Below are 15,541 nucleotides of genomic sequence, written 5' to 3' on the forward strand. Positions count from 1 at the left end.
TGGATAGGAAAGGCCTTTCTCCTGCTTATGGTCAGGCTGCTATTCAATTTGGATATTGTCTCAGCAGCTGCCAGACACTTGGAGCACAGGCTGGGTTGGGAACTATAAACTGAGACCCTTCACTGTTCTCTTAGCAACAAAATGTTGGGGATAGTGACAGCCTGTTCCCAGAACACAGGGGAAGCACATTCTTCGGGAGGTGGAGATTAGAAACATCTTAGACAGGTTGCCTTTTTTGGTTCTGGATCCTTCTTACACCTAGCTGAAAACTGTCATGGCCCACAGTGTCCTGGCACCATGTGCCTCAAATGACTGGCAGCAGACAGTGCAAAGTAGCAATGAAATCCATATGAACAGTATCCTTAATGAGCCTTTTTGGATAATAGAATGAAAAAGAGGCTTTTCTGGCTCAAAAAAAGATAACTACATAAAGTCAACTCTTGGTTATCTGCTTACGGATTATCTACTTGGTGGATTATATGTGGCCAACGCTTATTTCTGCCATGCCTTTCCCATGTCACCCAACATGCTTCTGCTCTGAAGAGAGGGTATCAGCGCCCATATATTGCTCCCTGGGAGGGGGACACCATGCCCGATTTTGCAAGGTCCATCCAGCCAGGCTATCTCAGGATAAAATGCCTTCACTTCCCACCAATTGGTGTGTGTTCCAAGAAAACAGCCTCTCTTTAATGTTCACCTTAGTAAAGCATCATTACAAAAGTCAACCCTGTTAGAAAAGAAAATTGAAATGACGTTTGGTTTATCTGGTGTTTTAGATTCTATGAGACTGGCCTCCTGTAGTGTGGATGATGGGAAAATGGGACGAGCACTGACCTTGGAGTCTGAGGATTTAGGGTTGCATTCAAGTTGGGATTCTTCACACCTGTGAGCAAGTGATATTATGTCTCAGGACCAGTTTCTTCATCTGTAAAATGGGGTGACTGGGTGGGAGGGTGATCCCTAAGGTCCCCTTCAGCTCTAAGCTATTTGATCAGATAACTGCATGCTAAATGGTTTCACATTCAATTGCCACGTGTTGGAAGTTAACTTGGAAGCTTGGAGATCAGGCAAGACTTGAGGGGGAGGGGAGGGGAGAGTCTCCTGAGTTCTCTGGGGTAAAGGCTTTCAAGGTCATGGATCCTCTAATAGAGGAAACAGAATGAGTAATGGGACCAAATCACATCCTCATTATGTACCAAGTACTTCAACATCCTAGTTGGCCATCCCATTTTCAAAGAGGAGGAAGCAATTAATGTAGAAAAGCCCATAAGTGAGACTTCTACTCATTCCGGCTGCTTGTCCGCACAGCTGACAGAAGAAAAAAATAGCCCAGCACATTTGCGTTTCAGTCTGAAACCTAAATATTTCCATGAGTCATTCATTATTACCATATAACTGTGTGTTTGCATGCAAATAACTTTAATGACATAAATGCTTATAAAATAAGTCTCTTACCATATGAACCCGGTAAAGAATACTAATTCCCAGAGTCATGAACGGCTTGGAGAAATCGATCACTTTCTCCCTTTCTGCTGTGATAGTGAGGCCAGCAACTGCCAGATCTGCTTTCTATAAAAGAAGATAGAGACAGTGAGAAGGGATGATCCACATGAGTGGGGAGGGAAGGGAGGGGATCAGATCCATTTGCTGAGAGGCTTCTGTGTCTTGGCCTCTCAGAATCTTCCTAATTGTGGCAATACCTTGAAATCTTCTCCTCCTCTAGGCACAATCTGGCTCCCAAGTACCTACAGGATATTTTTACATTCCCAAATGCATGCTCAAGTACACAGTTAGAATAGTAAATGACTTTTACTCAAATTTCCAGTTCTACACAGAAAGAAGCAAAAGCATCTTGCTTAGGGACAGTTTTCCAATAAGTAAGGAGATTGAAGAGAGCTCTTTAGGGAAACCTGAAAGATAGGACAGTGGTATGTTTATACACACACACACACACATATATATATTTAGCATATAGGTACTTAGCAGGTTATATGAAGTTGGTTAGTTCCACACTGAATCATAGAATTATAGGGATGGGAGGAACTTTAGAAGTCATCAAGTCCAGATCTCTCATTTTACAGAAGAGGAGACTGAGGCCCAGCAAAAATAAAGGGAAATGCCCAACTAGTTCATGGCAAAGCTAAGACCAGGAACCAGGTCTTTTTACTCCCAGTTCAGTGCCCAGTCTACAACATGTGTCTGGAAGCAAAAGATAAAGTTTAAATTCTGTGTCCAGCAACAGAAAGAGCACCACCACACACCTCTTACTCATCACCCTTTGTCCATTGCAAAATAACAAAAATTGGTAATGCACAGAACTCTCTGAAATGCCAAGAGACTAAACCTGTTCATTGTAGTCTCTCCACCTGCTTTATCTGGAGATTGCTTCAAGCATCTTGGTATTATGAGAGCTTATCCTATTTTTAGGACACCTGGGGAAGGAGATTCTCTAGTCTCTGTCAATCACTCCTTCTAAAAGACTAAGGAACATCACTAGAGCAGAGTTCTTCCTTATATCTAACTTAAATCCTTCCTTTTGTATTTTGAGCATCCTCCCATGAGCTCACCAGTTTTTTGGTAACCAGTCTTCATGTGAACCTGAAACCCTGAGCTCAGCCAACTTCACAAACTTAGCTTAGGAAATATCATTCAGATAGAGAAGGGTCATTGGCCATAAATAATTTGAAAACCTGCAGACCTCATTTGTAGAGGGAGGTTAAAGTGGACTTCTTCATTAGGAGCAGTAGAGGTCTGCTCCCTGATTAAAAGGGCAGCAGACAATTGTCACTGCTACTTCTTAAACTGTGGGACCTATATGGGGTTGTGCAAATGAATGTGGGGGTTGCAAAAAATTTGGCAGTAAATATGTGACTTGTATACCTATTTTATATACCTGTATACCCAGGATCGAGTAAAAATTTCTCTGGCAAAAAGGGGTCTCAAGTGGAAGAAGTTTAAGAAGCCCTGCTCTAAGAGGAAGGAAAATCACATTGTTTTCTCAAGGGGGTGGGGTTGGAGAAAGAATGTAGATCTGAACATACAATTTAATCTAAAAAATAAAACAGGTAAGGGCTTGATATAACTCCTTCCCACCTGAGGCCAACATGTGGCCTAAAAATAAGGGCCTTGGTCCTCTGCCTCAGTATTTGTCCTTTCTTATTTTAGGCAAAAGATATTTGAGATAGCTACAACCTGGTGTACTTCAAAACACTGGAAGAGCAAGCTACCAGGTGGCCTGGGAGTGAAGTCCATACTGGTTTTAGCAATCAGCCAGTCCAGCAACAAGACCCTGCAGGAAAACCTTCAGGACCTAGCCCAGGACTTTATGCCATATTTTGAAGTGATATTGGTGATTTGAATGTAGAAGCTAATTTAAGTGTGAACCCACTATCCCCAAAGACTGAGGTGGTAGAGAGTACCCCCCACCACACACACACACACATACACACACATACACACACATACACACACACCCGGTTTTGGTGGAAAATGTTTGAAGTAAGTACTCCTTTGTAAAAACTAGACTTAACCAACCAAACAAATAAATAAAACAAATGAGAGATCCATCAGGGAAATCCCAGATCCATTTAATTAGATCTCTTAATTAAATGTGATAAGCTTATAGGAAGTGGGCCTTTGTTTGAAGCATTACGTGAGGAACCTTCCCATGGAGGGAGCATGACCATTGGCATTTTGCTCAGGGGATTACAGAACTCATGATTGGTTCCACAGGAGGATCACTCACATAGCTCTTGAACTGCATCCTACTTCAAGAAAAAAAGCTAAGTCATTCTGATAGTGTAGATCTGAAAGGAAGGGGGTTGCTCTTTAGCAGCCCCAAAGTGATTTCCTTTTGGGGAGAATCCAAACAATAGGGTGACGCTATGAGCCCAGGAGGAACCATGTAGCACCCAGTGGAAGGGTTAAGGATTCACAAGAATGTTCAATAGTTACCCCAACGGCAACCCTGAATTCAGCTCCCTCCCTAGGGGGAGCCGGTGGGTTATTTCACAATGATTTCTCATGTGTTTTTGTGAAAAGCATGGTAGTGCAGAAAAGGCAGGCCTCACAATCAGGATGCCCTGGGTTCAAAGCCCACCTCTCATTCATTCTGACTTTATGCACCTGAGTAAGTCCCTAACCAGTCAGTGCCAAAGGCAGATTTCTGAGATGAGAATAAGACTATGACTTCTGAGGTGGTGTTGCTGAATAGTTACTAATATGCACTTGAGAGGGAGTTTCTTTACCAGGAGTTCCCCAAAGAGATGAAATCACAGGTCTGTCGTCACCTCCAGCCTCCAAAGGGTTCTGTTTAGAGGGTCCTTGGGGCCTTTTGTATTTTTCACATTTTCTTTTTCTTTTCTTTTTTTTTTTTTAGTGAGGCAATTGGGGTTAAGTGACTTGCCCAGGGTCACACAGCTAGTAAGTGTTAAGTGTCTGAGGCTGGATTTGAACTCAGGTACTCCTGACTCCAGGGCCGGTGCTCTATCCACTGTGCTACCTAGCTGCCCCTATTTTTCACATTTTCATGAAGTCAAATAAAGGCTGTATGTAACAAAATACTTTGTTACACTGGATGTAGGCATAAGAACTAGATCTCTGTTACCTATTTTGGGAGGAAATCTAGACACAAGACAAATGGAAGCTATACTTAGAGATTTTCCTAGAGTAATCTCAGTCAGGCAACCAGTCAAAGACAGGGAAGGATCCTTTTGGGGTCAACCCCCAAGATGAGACTTGGTCAGCGTAAGCCTAGAGTCTTGAAGGAGCCCCTGGACCTTTAGTCACACAACAATGGAATATGGCCTATTTATGAGGTCTAGATAATTGAGTCTCCAGATAATCCCAAATTCTTATTTTACCCATTGATTTCTCTTTCTGTTTTCTCCAAGTCACAAATACACTCAACTTTATCCAAGAATTATTCACAAAGGACCCAAAAGGTTTACTTTCTACTTTGCTATTTATTTACTTTTCTGCTACCCCTATTGTAGAAGGACTGGTGATTCAGGTCAAAGGTGAAATGAAAGGCCTGGATACTCCATCAATCGGCCTTGAATAACAACCACCCTTAGAGACTTTATACAAATGACATTGGATCTCACCAAATCCAAAGAAGTGAAGAGAGGACAGACATAATGACCCCCATCTTATATATAAAGGAATTTTGGCATAGAGAGGGAGCCAGTTCATTAGGGAAGGTCACACAGCAAGTGAAAATGTTCTCAATTCCTAATCCAATGCTCTATCAGTTAAACCAGCCACCTGATTTCGCACCGGTTAGCAGACACAATAAAATGAGGCCGGATCTAAAAGAAACCAAGTTGCAGACTTGTAAAACTCTAAATAAAAATGGAAAAAAAAATGGATGACTCATGGTACTGATTTTTTATTTCTCTGAGAGACTGCTAATCACTGTTATCAAATGAATCAATATGCTGTTTAGTGTAGGAAGGTCTGATTAAAAGATTGCTGGCTCATGCATTTTGGAAATTATCTGTAGGACTATTCTGTTCCTACATTATCTGCTTGTCAAAGGCAAGGACAGAGGCTGTGGTGTACAGGGCATGATGAAGCATGGATGTGCCAAAAAGATGAGTCAACCACACAGACCCATCTAGTACAATAGGCAGTATTATAGCCAGGCTGCAAAAAAGCACCTAATTGCAAACAGTCAGAAGAAGGAAAAAAAATTCCCCAGTCTCAGAGAAAATTAACCTTGTGTATATATGAGAAGGTTCCTGCCAACAAAAGATGAACTATTTTTTGGACCTATATGAATAGAATGAGGAAGATGAAGAAAAGATAGGAAAAGGGTATTTGAAGAATGATAATGGGAGACAGAAACACATTATCTCCCATATCCCTCCAACTATCTAAATGGGAAAACCAGTAATAACAAATAAACTTTGCAAATTGAACATCCGTCCTCCAAGTTCCTCTGATTTCCCAATGAAAGAAGAAGCAAAAGCAAACAAACAAATGAACCAGAGCTCGATCCAAAAAGGATCGATAAAAATTACAGAGAGGGAGGGAGGAAGAAGAGAAAGATAGAATGGATGGAGTGAGAGAGGGAAGAAGGGAGAGAGACTGTGAAAGACACAGAGAGGAATAGAAACAGAGACAGAGAATGACAGAGAGAAAGGGAGGGAAAATGAGTGACAGAGAAAGAGAAAGATAGACAGAGACAGAAACATAGAGACAGAGAGAGAGAAAAAAGAGACCAAGGGAGAAAAACTGCCCCAGTAATTCACTTAGAGAAAGCATGTGGATATAGTATGACAATTATGATAGATGTGACAGATTATGACAATTATTTTAAAATTTCTCCCTTTTGGCAAAAATAAAACAAGTACACACAAAACATCTTGGTTCTGGATGCCAGATGATTAAACGCACTTCCCTTCTCTTGCCAGAAAGTGGGTGACTATGGATGTGGAATGCTGTATGTTTTCTATCAGCTGTAATAGCTGTTTCACTTTACTGGTTTTTCTTTGTTGAAAGGAAGGCGAGAGGAACAGTATGATGAGAAATGCCTATTCTGTAAAACAAGACAAAATACATAAAGCAGGAGAGGCGAATCAGGGAACAACAAAATTCCAAATTTTGTTCACAAGTTTAGAGCTATTTCTAGAAGTTTTCAAGAACTACATAAGAATTTACTTTGTTTTAAAGCAATTCCACCTGAATGCTGACATAGTGAAGCCGAGTCCAGAGGACCTTGCATACATTTTGGATGGTGCCCTCCAGTCTTATTGCAAATAGTTTTGGTCAGGTCTTCAGAGGAGGTTCATTACACACCTTGGCAGAGTTTTCTTGTGCATTGGCAAGTGGGCATGGCTCCCCAAAGGGACCACACACAGACATAACAGAGATGTTCTCTGCTGATGCTACTTTTGTATCCCCCCCGCTGCCTGGCCCCCTTCCTTCATCCTATTAGGAGGTTGGGGGGTAGGGGTAGTGGTGATTATTTGTAATTTAGTTGCCTTGCCCTGGTATGGTGATTCTCAACCTTCATTTTTCATTTATTTTGTTGTTGTTTGTCCTTCATTCTGGAAGAAGACCGTGACATCAGGGTGATTTCATGACTTGCACTGAATTGGATTTGAGTGAGGGAGGGCTGTGCGAGGTCATCGGCCTTACTCTCTCCTCCAGAGCCATCTGATGTAATTTACTTTAGTTTTTTGTTGAGGTGATGATTTAAAAAAATAGAACAATCCAATGGAGGATAGCAGGTATCTGTGAAACTACCAATAAGGGTGTTAGTTTCAACAATACTGGGGATCACTGGAGGAGGGGAAGAATGTTGGAGTGTATGTTCACAATGATGGCTTTGTTCAAACAGCCCTGCTTCTCTCCTTTTCCAGGGGCATAGGGACATTAGCAATGGGCAAAGGCTTCCTTATGTGTATAGTACCTTAGGGAAGGAGTACATGAGAAAATATGCACTAGTCCAGGAAATCTTCATTGTGTGTGTACTTGTCTGTGTGAGATGAGTTCTTTTGGAAGTCTAGTAAAGCCTCTGATGTCTTACTTAGAATGTTTTTAAATGTGTAGGGTTACAAAGAATATCAACTATAGGGAAAAACTACATTTTTCCTCATCCAAATTCACTTCCTGTAATTGATCCATTGACTCCCAAGAAGATCTGTGAACCCTAGCTTAAGGACCCCTGCTCCAGTAGAAAGAGCAGTGGATTGAGCATGGCATTATGGTAGATGTGTGGATGAGGTGGAATGTGTGGATTAGGATGTGAATGAAACAACCAAGAATGTATTTGGTTTGTCCCCATGTGTGCATACATGTAGGCATGGGCTATATTCAATTCAATTCAATAAACATTTATCAAGTACCTACTATGTGCCAGGCAGTGTGCTAAATGCCGGGGATACAAATAAAAAAGCTTCATCCTTGTCCTCAAGGACCTTACAATCTAAAAAAGAAAACACACAAAAGGAAGCTGAAAAGGGGAGCTGAGGAGGAACCATCAGGTGTGAAGGCATCTTATCCCCTGAAGTCAAAACAGGGCAGAGCTGCTGTTTGAAAATGGAGTTAGCAGGCTATAAGGGAAGGCTTTGGGAGGAGTTTAAGGTTCCGTCTCCTAGCCCTCCAGTTAGAGGGGAGAGGAAACTAAGGGTGAGTTGAGAAGATGTTGAAGATCAAAACCTGAGTCAGTCTTAGTTGTGATGTGCTTTCAGATTATCTGCTGATTCTGAGGGGAAACAGGGATGCAGCATGTTGTTCCCTGGAGTCAAAGCCAAGCAGAGAAGCTGATGGAAAATGGAGAATGGATGTATGAGTGCCTGTGTGTGAGTACATGGAAATGTATGTATGTATACCTATAGTTCATGAGCACCTGTACGCATGTATATATATATATATATATATATATATATATATATATATATATATATATATATATATATATATATATATATATATATATATATATATAAAATGAGTTTATGTGGATGTCTACATGTGAGTCCATATATATTTGTATGTGTAATGTGAGTGCATGTGGCCAGGGATATGTGAGTGTCTGTGTATAAATATATGAAAATGTATATATATACAAGCATATGAACACATGGGTGTCTGTGTGTATGTCTACATTCTGGAAAGAGCAGCTAGGTGGTGTGGTGTATAGAGCATTGACCCTGAAGTTAGGAGGACCTGAGTTCAAATTTCACCTCAGACACTTATTAGCTCTGTGACCCTGGGCATGTCTCCTTTAAACATCCGGGACCATCTCCAGTTGTACTGATATATATCTTGCCACTGGACCCAGATGGGCTCTGGAGGAGAAAGTGAGGCTGGTGACCTTACACACCCTCCCTTACTTAAATCCAATTCAGTACAAGTCATGACATCACCCTGATGTCACGGTCCTCTTCCACATCAAAGGAGAAACAACAACAACATATTGGGAGCTAATGTGGATGTCTGAGTGCAAATTTATATTTGTTATCTTTATGTGTAATGTGAATATATATGGATATGCAGTAGAGGGCATTTGGGCATGTGGCAGAAGTGAAGGTGTGATAGAAGCCTATTACAAATTGCCCAGTCAGAAGGAAGAAAAGGATGATGAATTCCTGAAGAGTTTAGATAGAGTTGTGATGGGAGATTTCAAGTATCTAGATATCTGCTGGAGAGTTGTCTCTATTAATAATGAAACAGGAGGCAGCTAGGTGGTGCAGTGGATATAGCACCGGCCTTGGACACAGGAGGACCTGAGTTCAAATCCGGTCTCAGACACTTGACACTTACTAGCTGTGTGACCCTGGGCAAGTCACTTAACCCTCATTGCCTTGCAAAAAAAAAATAATGAAACATCTGATAAAATTCTGACTTGTCTGATAATTATTTCTTCTTTCTGAAGATAGAAGGAGAGATGAGTCATTCTGATATTTTGGATTTGTTTCTGACCAATGAAAAGGAAATGGTTATCAAATTAGAAAGGAAGAGGATAGGCGTGTGCTGGAGCAGAACTGATTGTTAAATTATCAGTTTGAGCAATTACACCTTGAAAATAGGCAAATGCTGCAAATTAGGGCTTGATTTATTGTGATGATGATTGCCTTTACTTAAGAAGTGATAGAGAAAATGTTAATAATGCAAATTAAACTTAATGTCCTGTCATACCGTACATACCCCCCCTCCCCAAGATGATTGTTAAATATTTGCCAACACACTACTGGATAGACACCTAGAGAGAAAGTTCCCACACCATCTTCAAATCTGTGATGGATGAGGAGAGGTAACTATGTATCATCTGAAAGGAGCTGCTATGGACACAGACTCCATAAGGGAAGTAGGGTCAGGAAAATTTTTATTGGAGGCTTATATAAACAGGATTTTTATAATGGACTTTAGAACTCAGCTGATTTGACTGATCCCTTCATTTTACAAATAAGGGAACCTATAGAGGTTAAGTGACTTGTCAATGCAGAGATTTGAACCTGGGTCTTCTAACTCCAAAATCCAATGTTCTTGCTATTCTATTGTCAGGACTCTGCAAGTTCACATGGGTCAGAAGTAAAGTGTAGAAGTTAAATTAGTTTTTGGGACCTTAGACTCCATAAACAGAAACATTATGTCAGGAGAAAGGAAAGTGATAGTCCTGCAATAGTCTGCCCTGGTCAGAAAGCATCTAGAATGTTGCATTCAGTTCTAAACATCACTATTTAGAAAGAAGATCAGCAAACTGAAACACATCCAGACGTGGAAATTCAAAATGATAAAGGGACTAAAAATTTTTATATATGACAGCTAGTTCAAGGAACTGGGGCTATTTATCCTGGGGGAAAAAAAAGAATTTTATTGTTGTTCAGTTGTGTCTGACTCTTTGTGACCCCATGGACCATCCTGATAGAGGGATTTTCTTGGCAAGATGGTGGAGTAGTTTGCCATTTCCTTCTCCAGTTGATTAAGGCAAACAGAGGTTAAGTGACTTGCCCAGGATCACACAGCTAGCAAGTCTCTGAGGCTGAATTTGAACTTAGGTCTCCTTACTGCAGGCTCGGCACTCTATAAGCTACCTAGCTGCCTAAGAAAAGACTTAGGGAATCATAATCACTGTCTTCAGACATTTGAAAGGGTGTCACATCGAAGAGAGGTTAAATTAATTTGTTTGGCCCTGGAAAGCAGAACTGTGACCAATAGTAAGTTAGAAAGAGGTTTCTAAAATTGAGATATCCAAAGAAAAGAGCTGCTTCAGAAAGTAATGAATTCCCTGTCACTGGGAGGTTTTCGACAGAGGCTCAATAATCACACATGAGGAACATTCTAGACAATAGTCATGCTTCAGGTGAAGGAGGATGTTGTTGTCATCAGTAAACATTCATTAAGTATTTCTTAGTTGGAGAAAAAGTAAAGGTTCTGAGGTGAGGTTGGGCATTGTGCATTTAGTCATTGCCAACATGAACTAAGTTGTCTGGAGTCTGCCAGGCAGAGACCTCTAGGAATGCTCTGTGTAGGTGGGCCAGACAGGGTAACACAAATTGGTGGTTGTGCAGTACAATGCTTAGAGCCAAAGGATCCTTCAGAGTCAAGGGGAATGCATAGCCACTGTTGGCAATTGCTGGGTTTGGGCAGATGATTAGTTGACTATCTGAAAGTCAAAGCCAATGGCAACACTGGTTGGAGCAACACAGGCCTTATATGAAGGGATGAGGAGCCATATCTGGCACTTTGTGAATACACAGAAAGTGGAGTGCATGGCAGGTAACCTAGAGAGTCATGATTAATGAGTCTGGTCAGGATCAGATAAGAATTGGCAAGGTGAGTGTTGGACCAAAGCTGAAGGTGATAGCTGGAGGTAATGGTTCTGCCAGAGTCTCTCTGTGATTTATACCTTTTTTCTTTCTTTCTTTCTTTTTTTTTTTTTTTAGTGAGGCAATTGGGGTTAAGTGACTTGCCCAGGGTCACACAGCTAGTAAGTGTTAAGTGTCTGAGGCCGGATTTGAACTCAGGTACTCCTGACTCCAGGGCCAGTGCTCTATCCACTGCGCCACCTAGCTGCCCCATTTGTACCTTTTTAATTGAGCTGTTTGGCAGCCTGGAGCCATCCTTGCTCCTGTTTGGTACATCTGGGGCCTTAATGAAACTCTATCACCCCTGTGGTTTCAGGTCACATAGGCAAATCTTTGAATTTTTCACCAAATTTCTCTGAGTTGGAAGGCAGAAAGATGTTTTGGGGGATGGAATGATGATCCTTTCTAATCCTAGAGGCATCACTTCTCTACCAGCATCAAAGAAAGGATCAAGAGAGCATTGGCATCCAAGACTATAATAAAGAACATACCAGTGTGACTACCACAAAAGGGAGAAGTAGCAGATAAAATTAAAGAGGTAGGTGGTAGTTAGACTAGGGAGGGCATTGAATGCCAGGGTAAGAAGTTTAGACTTGACTATTTGGGAAATCAGGAATTACTGAAGTTTGGGTATGGGAAGTTATGCAGAGCAAAGGATTAGGAAGATTAATCTGGCAATAGAACATAGCATGGATGCCAGAGGTGAAAAAACTAGAGGCAAGAATACTGTTGGGAGACTATTAAAATGGTCCAACCATGAATTAATGAATGCCTAAACAGGGTGGTGGCAGTGAAACCAGAAAGGAAAGACTAGATGCAAGAGATGGTAACAAGAGAAAGCCAACAAAACTTAATGACTGATTGGATTGGGCAATAGAAAGAGAGGAATTCAAATCAAAGGTGAAGTTTTGAGCCTCGGCAGCTGGGATGACAGTGATACCATTGTTTACTAGAGGGAAGAGGCAACATGGCATATTAGGGAAAACACCATACTGGGGGTGAGGAAACTCTGCTATTAATCATCTGTGTGACCTTAGTCAAGGAACTTTCCCTTTCTGGGCATCAGTTTTCTTATTTGTAAAAAGAGGGAGTTGGGTTAATGTCATCTAGCTCTAGAATGATGAGTTCACTTTAAGGCATGTTGAGTTTTTTTTTTTTTTAAAGACATGTTGAGTTTGAGGTGTTAGTGGCACAACCAGGTGGAAAAATATGGGGTTGTAGAAAAGGTCCTGGAGTCTCATCTTTGTCCTACTAATTCCTATGGGACCTGAAGAAAGGAAGGAAATGAGCACTTATTAAGTACCCACCGTGATCCAGTCATTGTGCTAAGCATCTTTTCAATACTATCTCATTTGATTCTCATGAGAATCCTGTATGGGAGGTGCTATTATTATCCCCATTCTATACTTAAAGAAACAGGCAGACAGAGGTAGTGTGGCTTGCCCAGGGTCACACAACTGGTAAGTGTACAAGGCTAAATTTGAATTCAGGTCTTCTGAGTTTGAATCTACCACTTTATTCACTATACTGCCTAGTTCCTAAGTTATTTTGTCTTTCTGGGCCATAAAATGAGATGATTTCTAAGAAATCCTACAGTTCTAAAGTTTCAAATGCAGAGGTGTGCTAAACCTAGCCTAAATCAGTTCCCAAGCCAACTGTTCAATTTTCAGTGTGAATATTTACATCCTAGGAATCAGAAAATGCTGCAAATCAGGATCTGTTATTGTTTTTGTTGATCATACAGACTTGAGATAGTTATGGGAAAATTCTTAATAATTCATATTAAATTTAAAGGTGTATTCTTTGTACATTTTTCTTTGTTAAACATTTATCAGTATACCACTGTTTATATCCTATCACCTTAAAGGTAGGGCAGACACTCAGGAGAGAAGGGAAGGTTGAAGATACAGATGTTATCTATACAGAGGTAAAAGCTGGAATCTTAAGAGAGGACGATGAGATCACCAAGGGAGAGAGTATATAGAAAGAAGTAAGAAGAACCTTGGGGTAATGACCACATTTAAGGGACAGGAAGAGGAGGTAGAACTTCTGAAAGAGACAGAGAAACAACCGGGGAAGAATTTCAAGAAGAAAGAAGCACTCAGAATTGTCAAAAGCTGAAGAGAGATTGAGGGAGATGAGGGCTGAATATAGAATCATTTGCAGTATTAATTAGAAGAGAGCAAGAATGGGTTTCATAGAGCCACAGGATGGCCTAATTTAATTGTCAGGAAGGGAATGTAGAAAAGCCCTGAGATAAAATGTGTTTCCTGCTGATAATGGGCTTGGGTAAGAAAAAAAAGAGTGGAAGACCCTGAGCATCCATTGGTAGTGTGAGAGCCTCAATATCTCCAGAGTTTCCCAGAGGGGGAAAAGAAAAGACATTGACGTGACCACCACACAAGTTCAGGCCCTCACCACTTGTCTGGATTATTGCAATAACTCTGCTAATGGGCCTCCCTTACTTCAAGCCTCTCCCCACTCCAATCTATCCTTCACACAGCTGCCCTATTGATATTTCTAAAGCACCAGTCTAACCTTGTCATGTATTTGGTCCTCTGAGCTCTGGACCCTCCCCTCTAACTGCCGGTGGGACATCTCTACTTTGATGTCCCACAGGGATTTCCATCTCAACATTGCCAAAAACGAAATTTGTTATCTTTTCTTCTAAACCCACTTTTCCTCCAAATATCATTTCTTCTTGTCACCCAGCTTTGGAATCTAGAAGTTATCCCGGAATCTCAGACGTAGAGGAGGGGTTCTTACCATTGGATGTCATGGACACCATTAGCCAGTCTCAGAATAACATGTTTTAATGCAGAAAATCAAATTCATAGAATTACAAAGGAAATGAGGTCTAGTGAAATATAGTTATCAAAATATTTTAAAAGCCAGAAGATAGGTCGGTTTCCTAAGGTGATTAGGGAAAAAGGAAGATAACCCATATGTTCTAAAATATTTATACTAGCTCTCTTTGCGGTGGCAAAGAACTGGAAATTGCAAGGATACTTATCAATTGGGGGAATGGCTAAACAAATTGTGGTATATGATTGTAATGGAATACTACTGTGCAATAAGAAATGATGAGCTCAATGATTTCAGAAAAAGTGGAAAGACCTGCACGAAATAATGATGAGCAAAAAGAGCAGAGCCAAGAGAATGTTGTATATGATAACAGCAATATTGTTTATTCCTTCCTTCCTTCCTTCCTTCCTTCCTTCCTTCCTTCCTTCCTTCCTTCCTTCCTTCCTTCCTTCCTTCCTTCCTTCCTTCTTTCCTTCCTTCCTTCCTTCTTTCCTTCCTTCCTTCCTTCCTTCCTTCCTTCCTTCCTTCCTTCCTTCCTTCCTTCCTTCCTTCCTTCCTTCCTTCCTTCCTTCCTTCCTTCCTCCCTTCCTTCCTTCCTTCCTCCCTTCCTTCCTCCCTTCCTCCCTTCCTCCCTTCTTTCCTTCTTTCTTTCCTCCTTTCTTTTTCTTTTTTTTTGCAGGCCAATGAGGGTCAAGTGACTTGCCCAGGGTCACACAGCTAGTAAGTGTCAAGTGTCTGAGGCCGGATTTGAACTCAGGTCCTCCAGAAACCAGGCCGGTGTGCTTTATCCACTGTGCCACCTAGCTTCCCCCAGCAATATTGTTTTAAGAACAATGTTGAGTGACTAAGTCATTTTGACTTTGACAAATACCCAAATTAAGTACAAAGAACCTATGAAGGAAGACATCTGCATTTAGAGAAAAAACCCCTGACAAATAGAAGTATGTATAATATGGTTTTATATACATACATACATGCATGCATGCACATATTTGTGTCTAATTGTAGCTGTCTCTAGGGTGTTGGGGGAGAAAGGAAAAAGAGAGAATCTCACAATAACTTTATTATATATTTAAAAGGAAAAGCATAATAGATTGGCAGTTTCATGTACAATCCTTTTTGTTACAGAAATGCTTTCTATTTCTTAAGTTCAGAATTAAGGGGGAAAAAAGCTAGGAGACCCTCAGGTTGAAAACCCTTCTTCTAAAGCTAGGAGAGATCCCAGGAGTCATCTTGAGCCTCATCACCTTGAAAAACAGAGAAGCGACTTGTCCAAGGTTACACAGTTAAAAAGTGACAAAACTGGGAATTGAAGTCAGATTCTTGGAGACCATATATAGCACCCTTGGTTCTTCACCCTTCGCTTGCATGTGCCCATATCTACTTAATTGCCAAGGCTTGTTGATTCTACCTTCACA

The 15,541-nt window shown here is 40.9% G+C and overlaps 1 protein-coding gene across 5 annotated transcripts in view; it reads right to left on the reverse strand.

Annotated features, from left to right (window-relative positions):
- Window positions 1–15,541, reverse strand: part of GRIK4 (glutamate ionotropic receptor kainate type subunit 4) — a 714,483-nt gene that overhangs the window by 58,181 nt on the left and 640,761 nt on the right. For all 5 annotated transcript variants that reach the window (XM_043998089.1, XM_043998087.1, XM_043998088.1 and 2 more), the window contains one exon: window positions 1,456–1,569. In XM_043998089.1, the coding sequence (XP_043854024.1) occupies window positions 1,456–1,569 (114 nt within the window). The remainder of the gene's footprint in view (window positions 1–1,455; window positions 1,570–15,541) is intronic.

Source organism: Dromiciops gliroides, chromosome 3 (assembly GCF_019393635.1).
Source record: "Dromiciops gliroides isolate mDroGli1 chromosome 3, mDroGli1.pri, whole genome shotgun sequence".
In the NCBI taxonomy this organism is placed as follows: domain Eukaryota; kingdom Metazoa; phylum Chordata; class Mammalia; order Microbiotheria; family Microbiotheriidae; genus Dromiciops; species Dromiciops gliroides.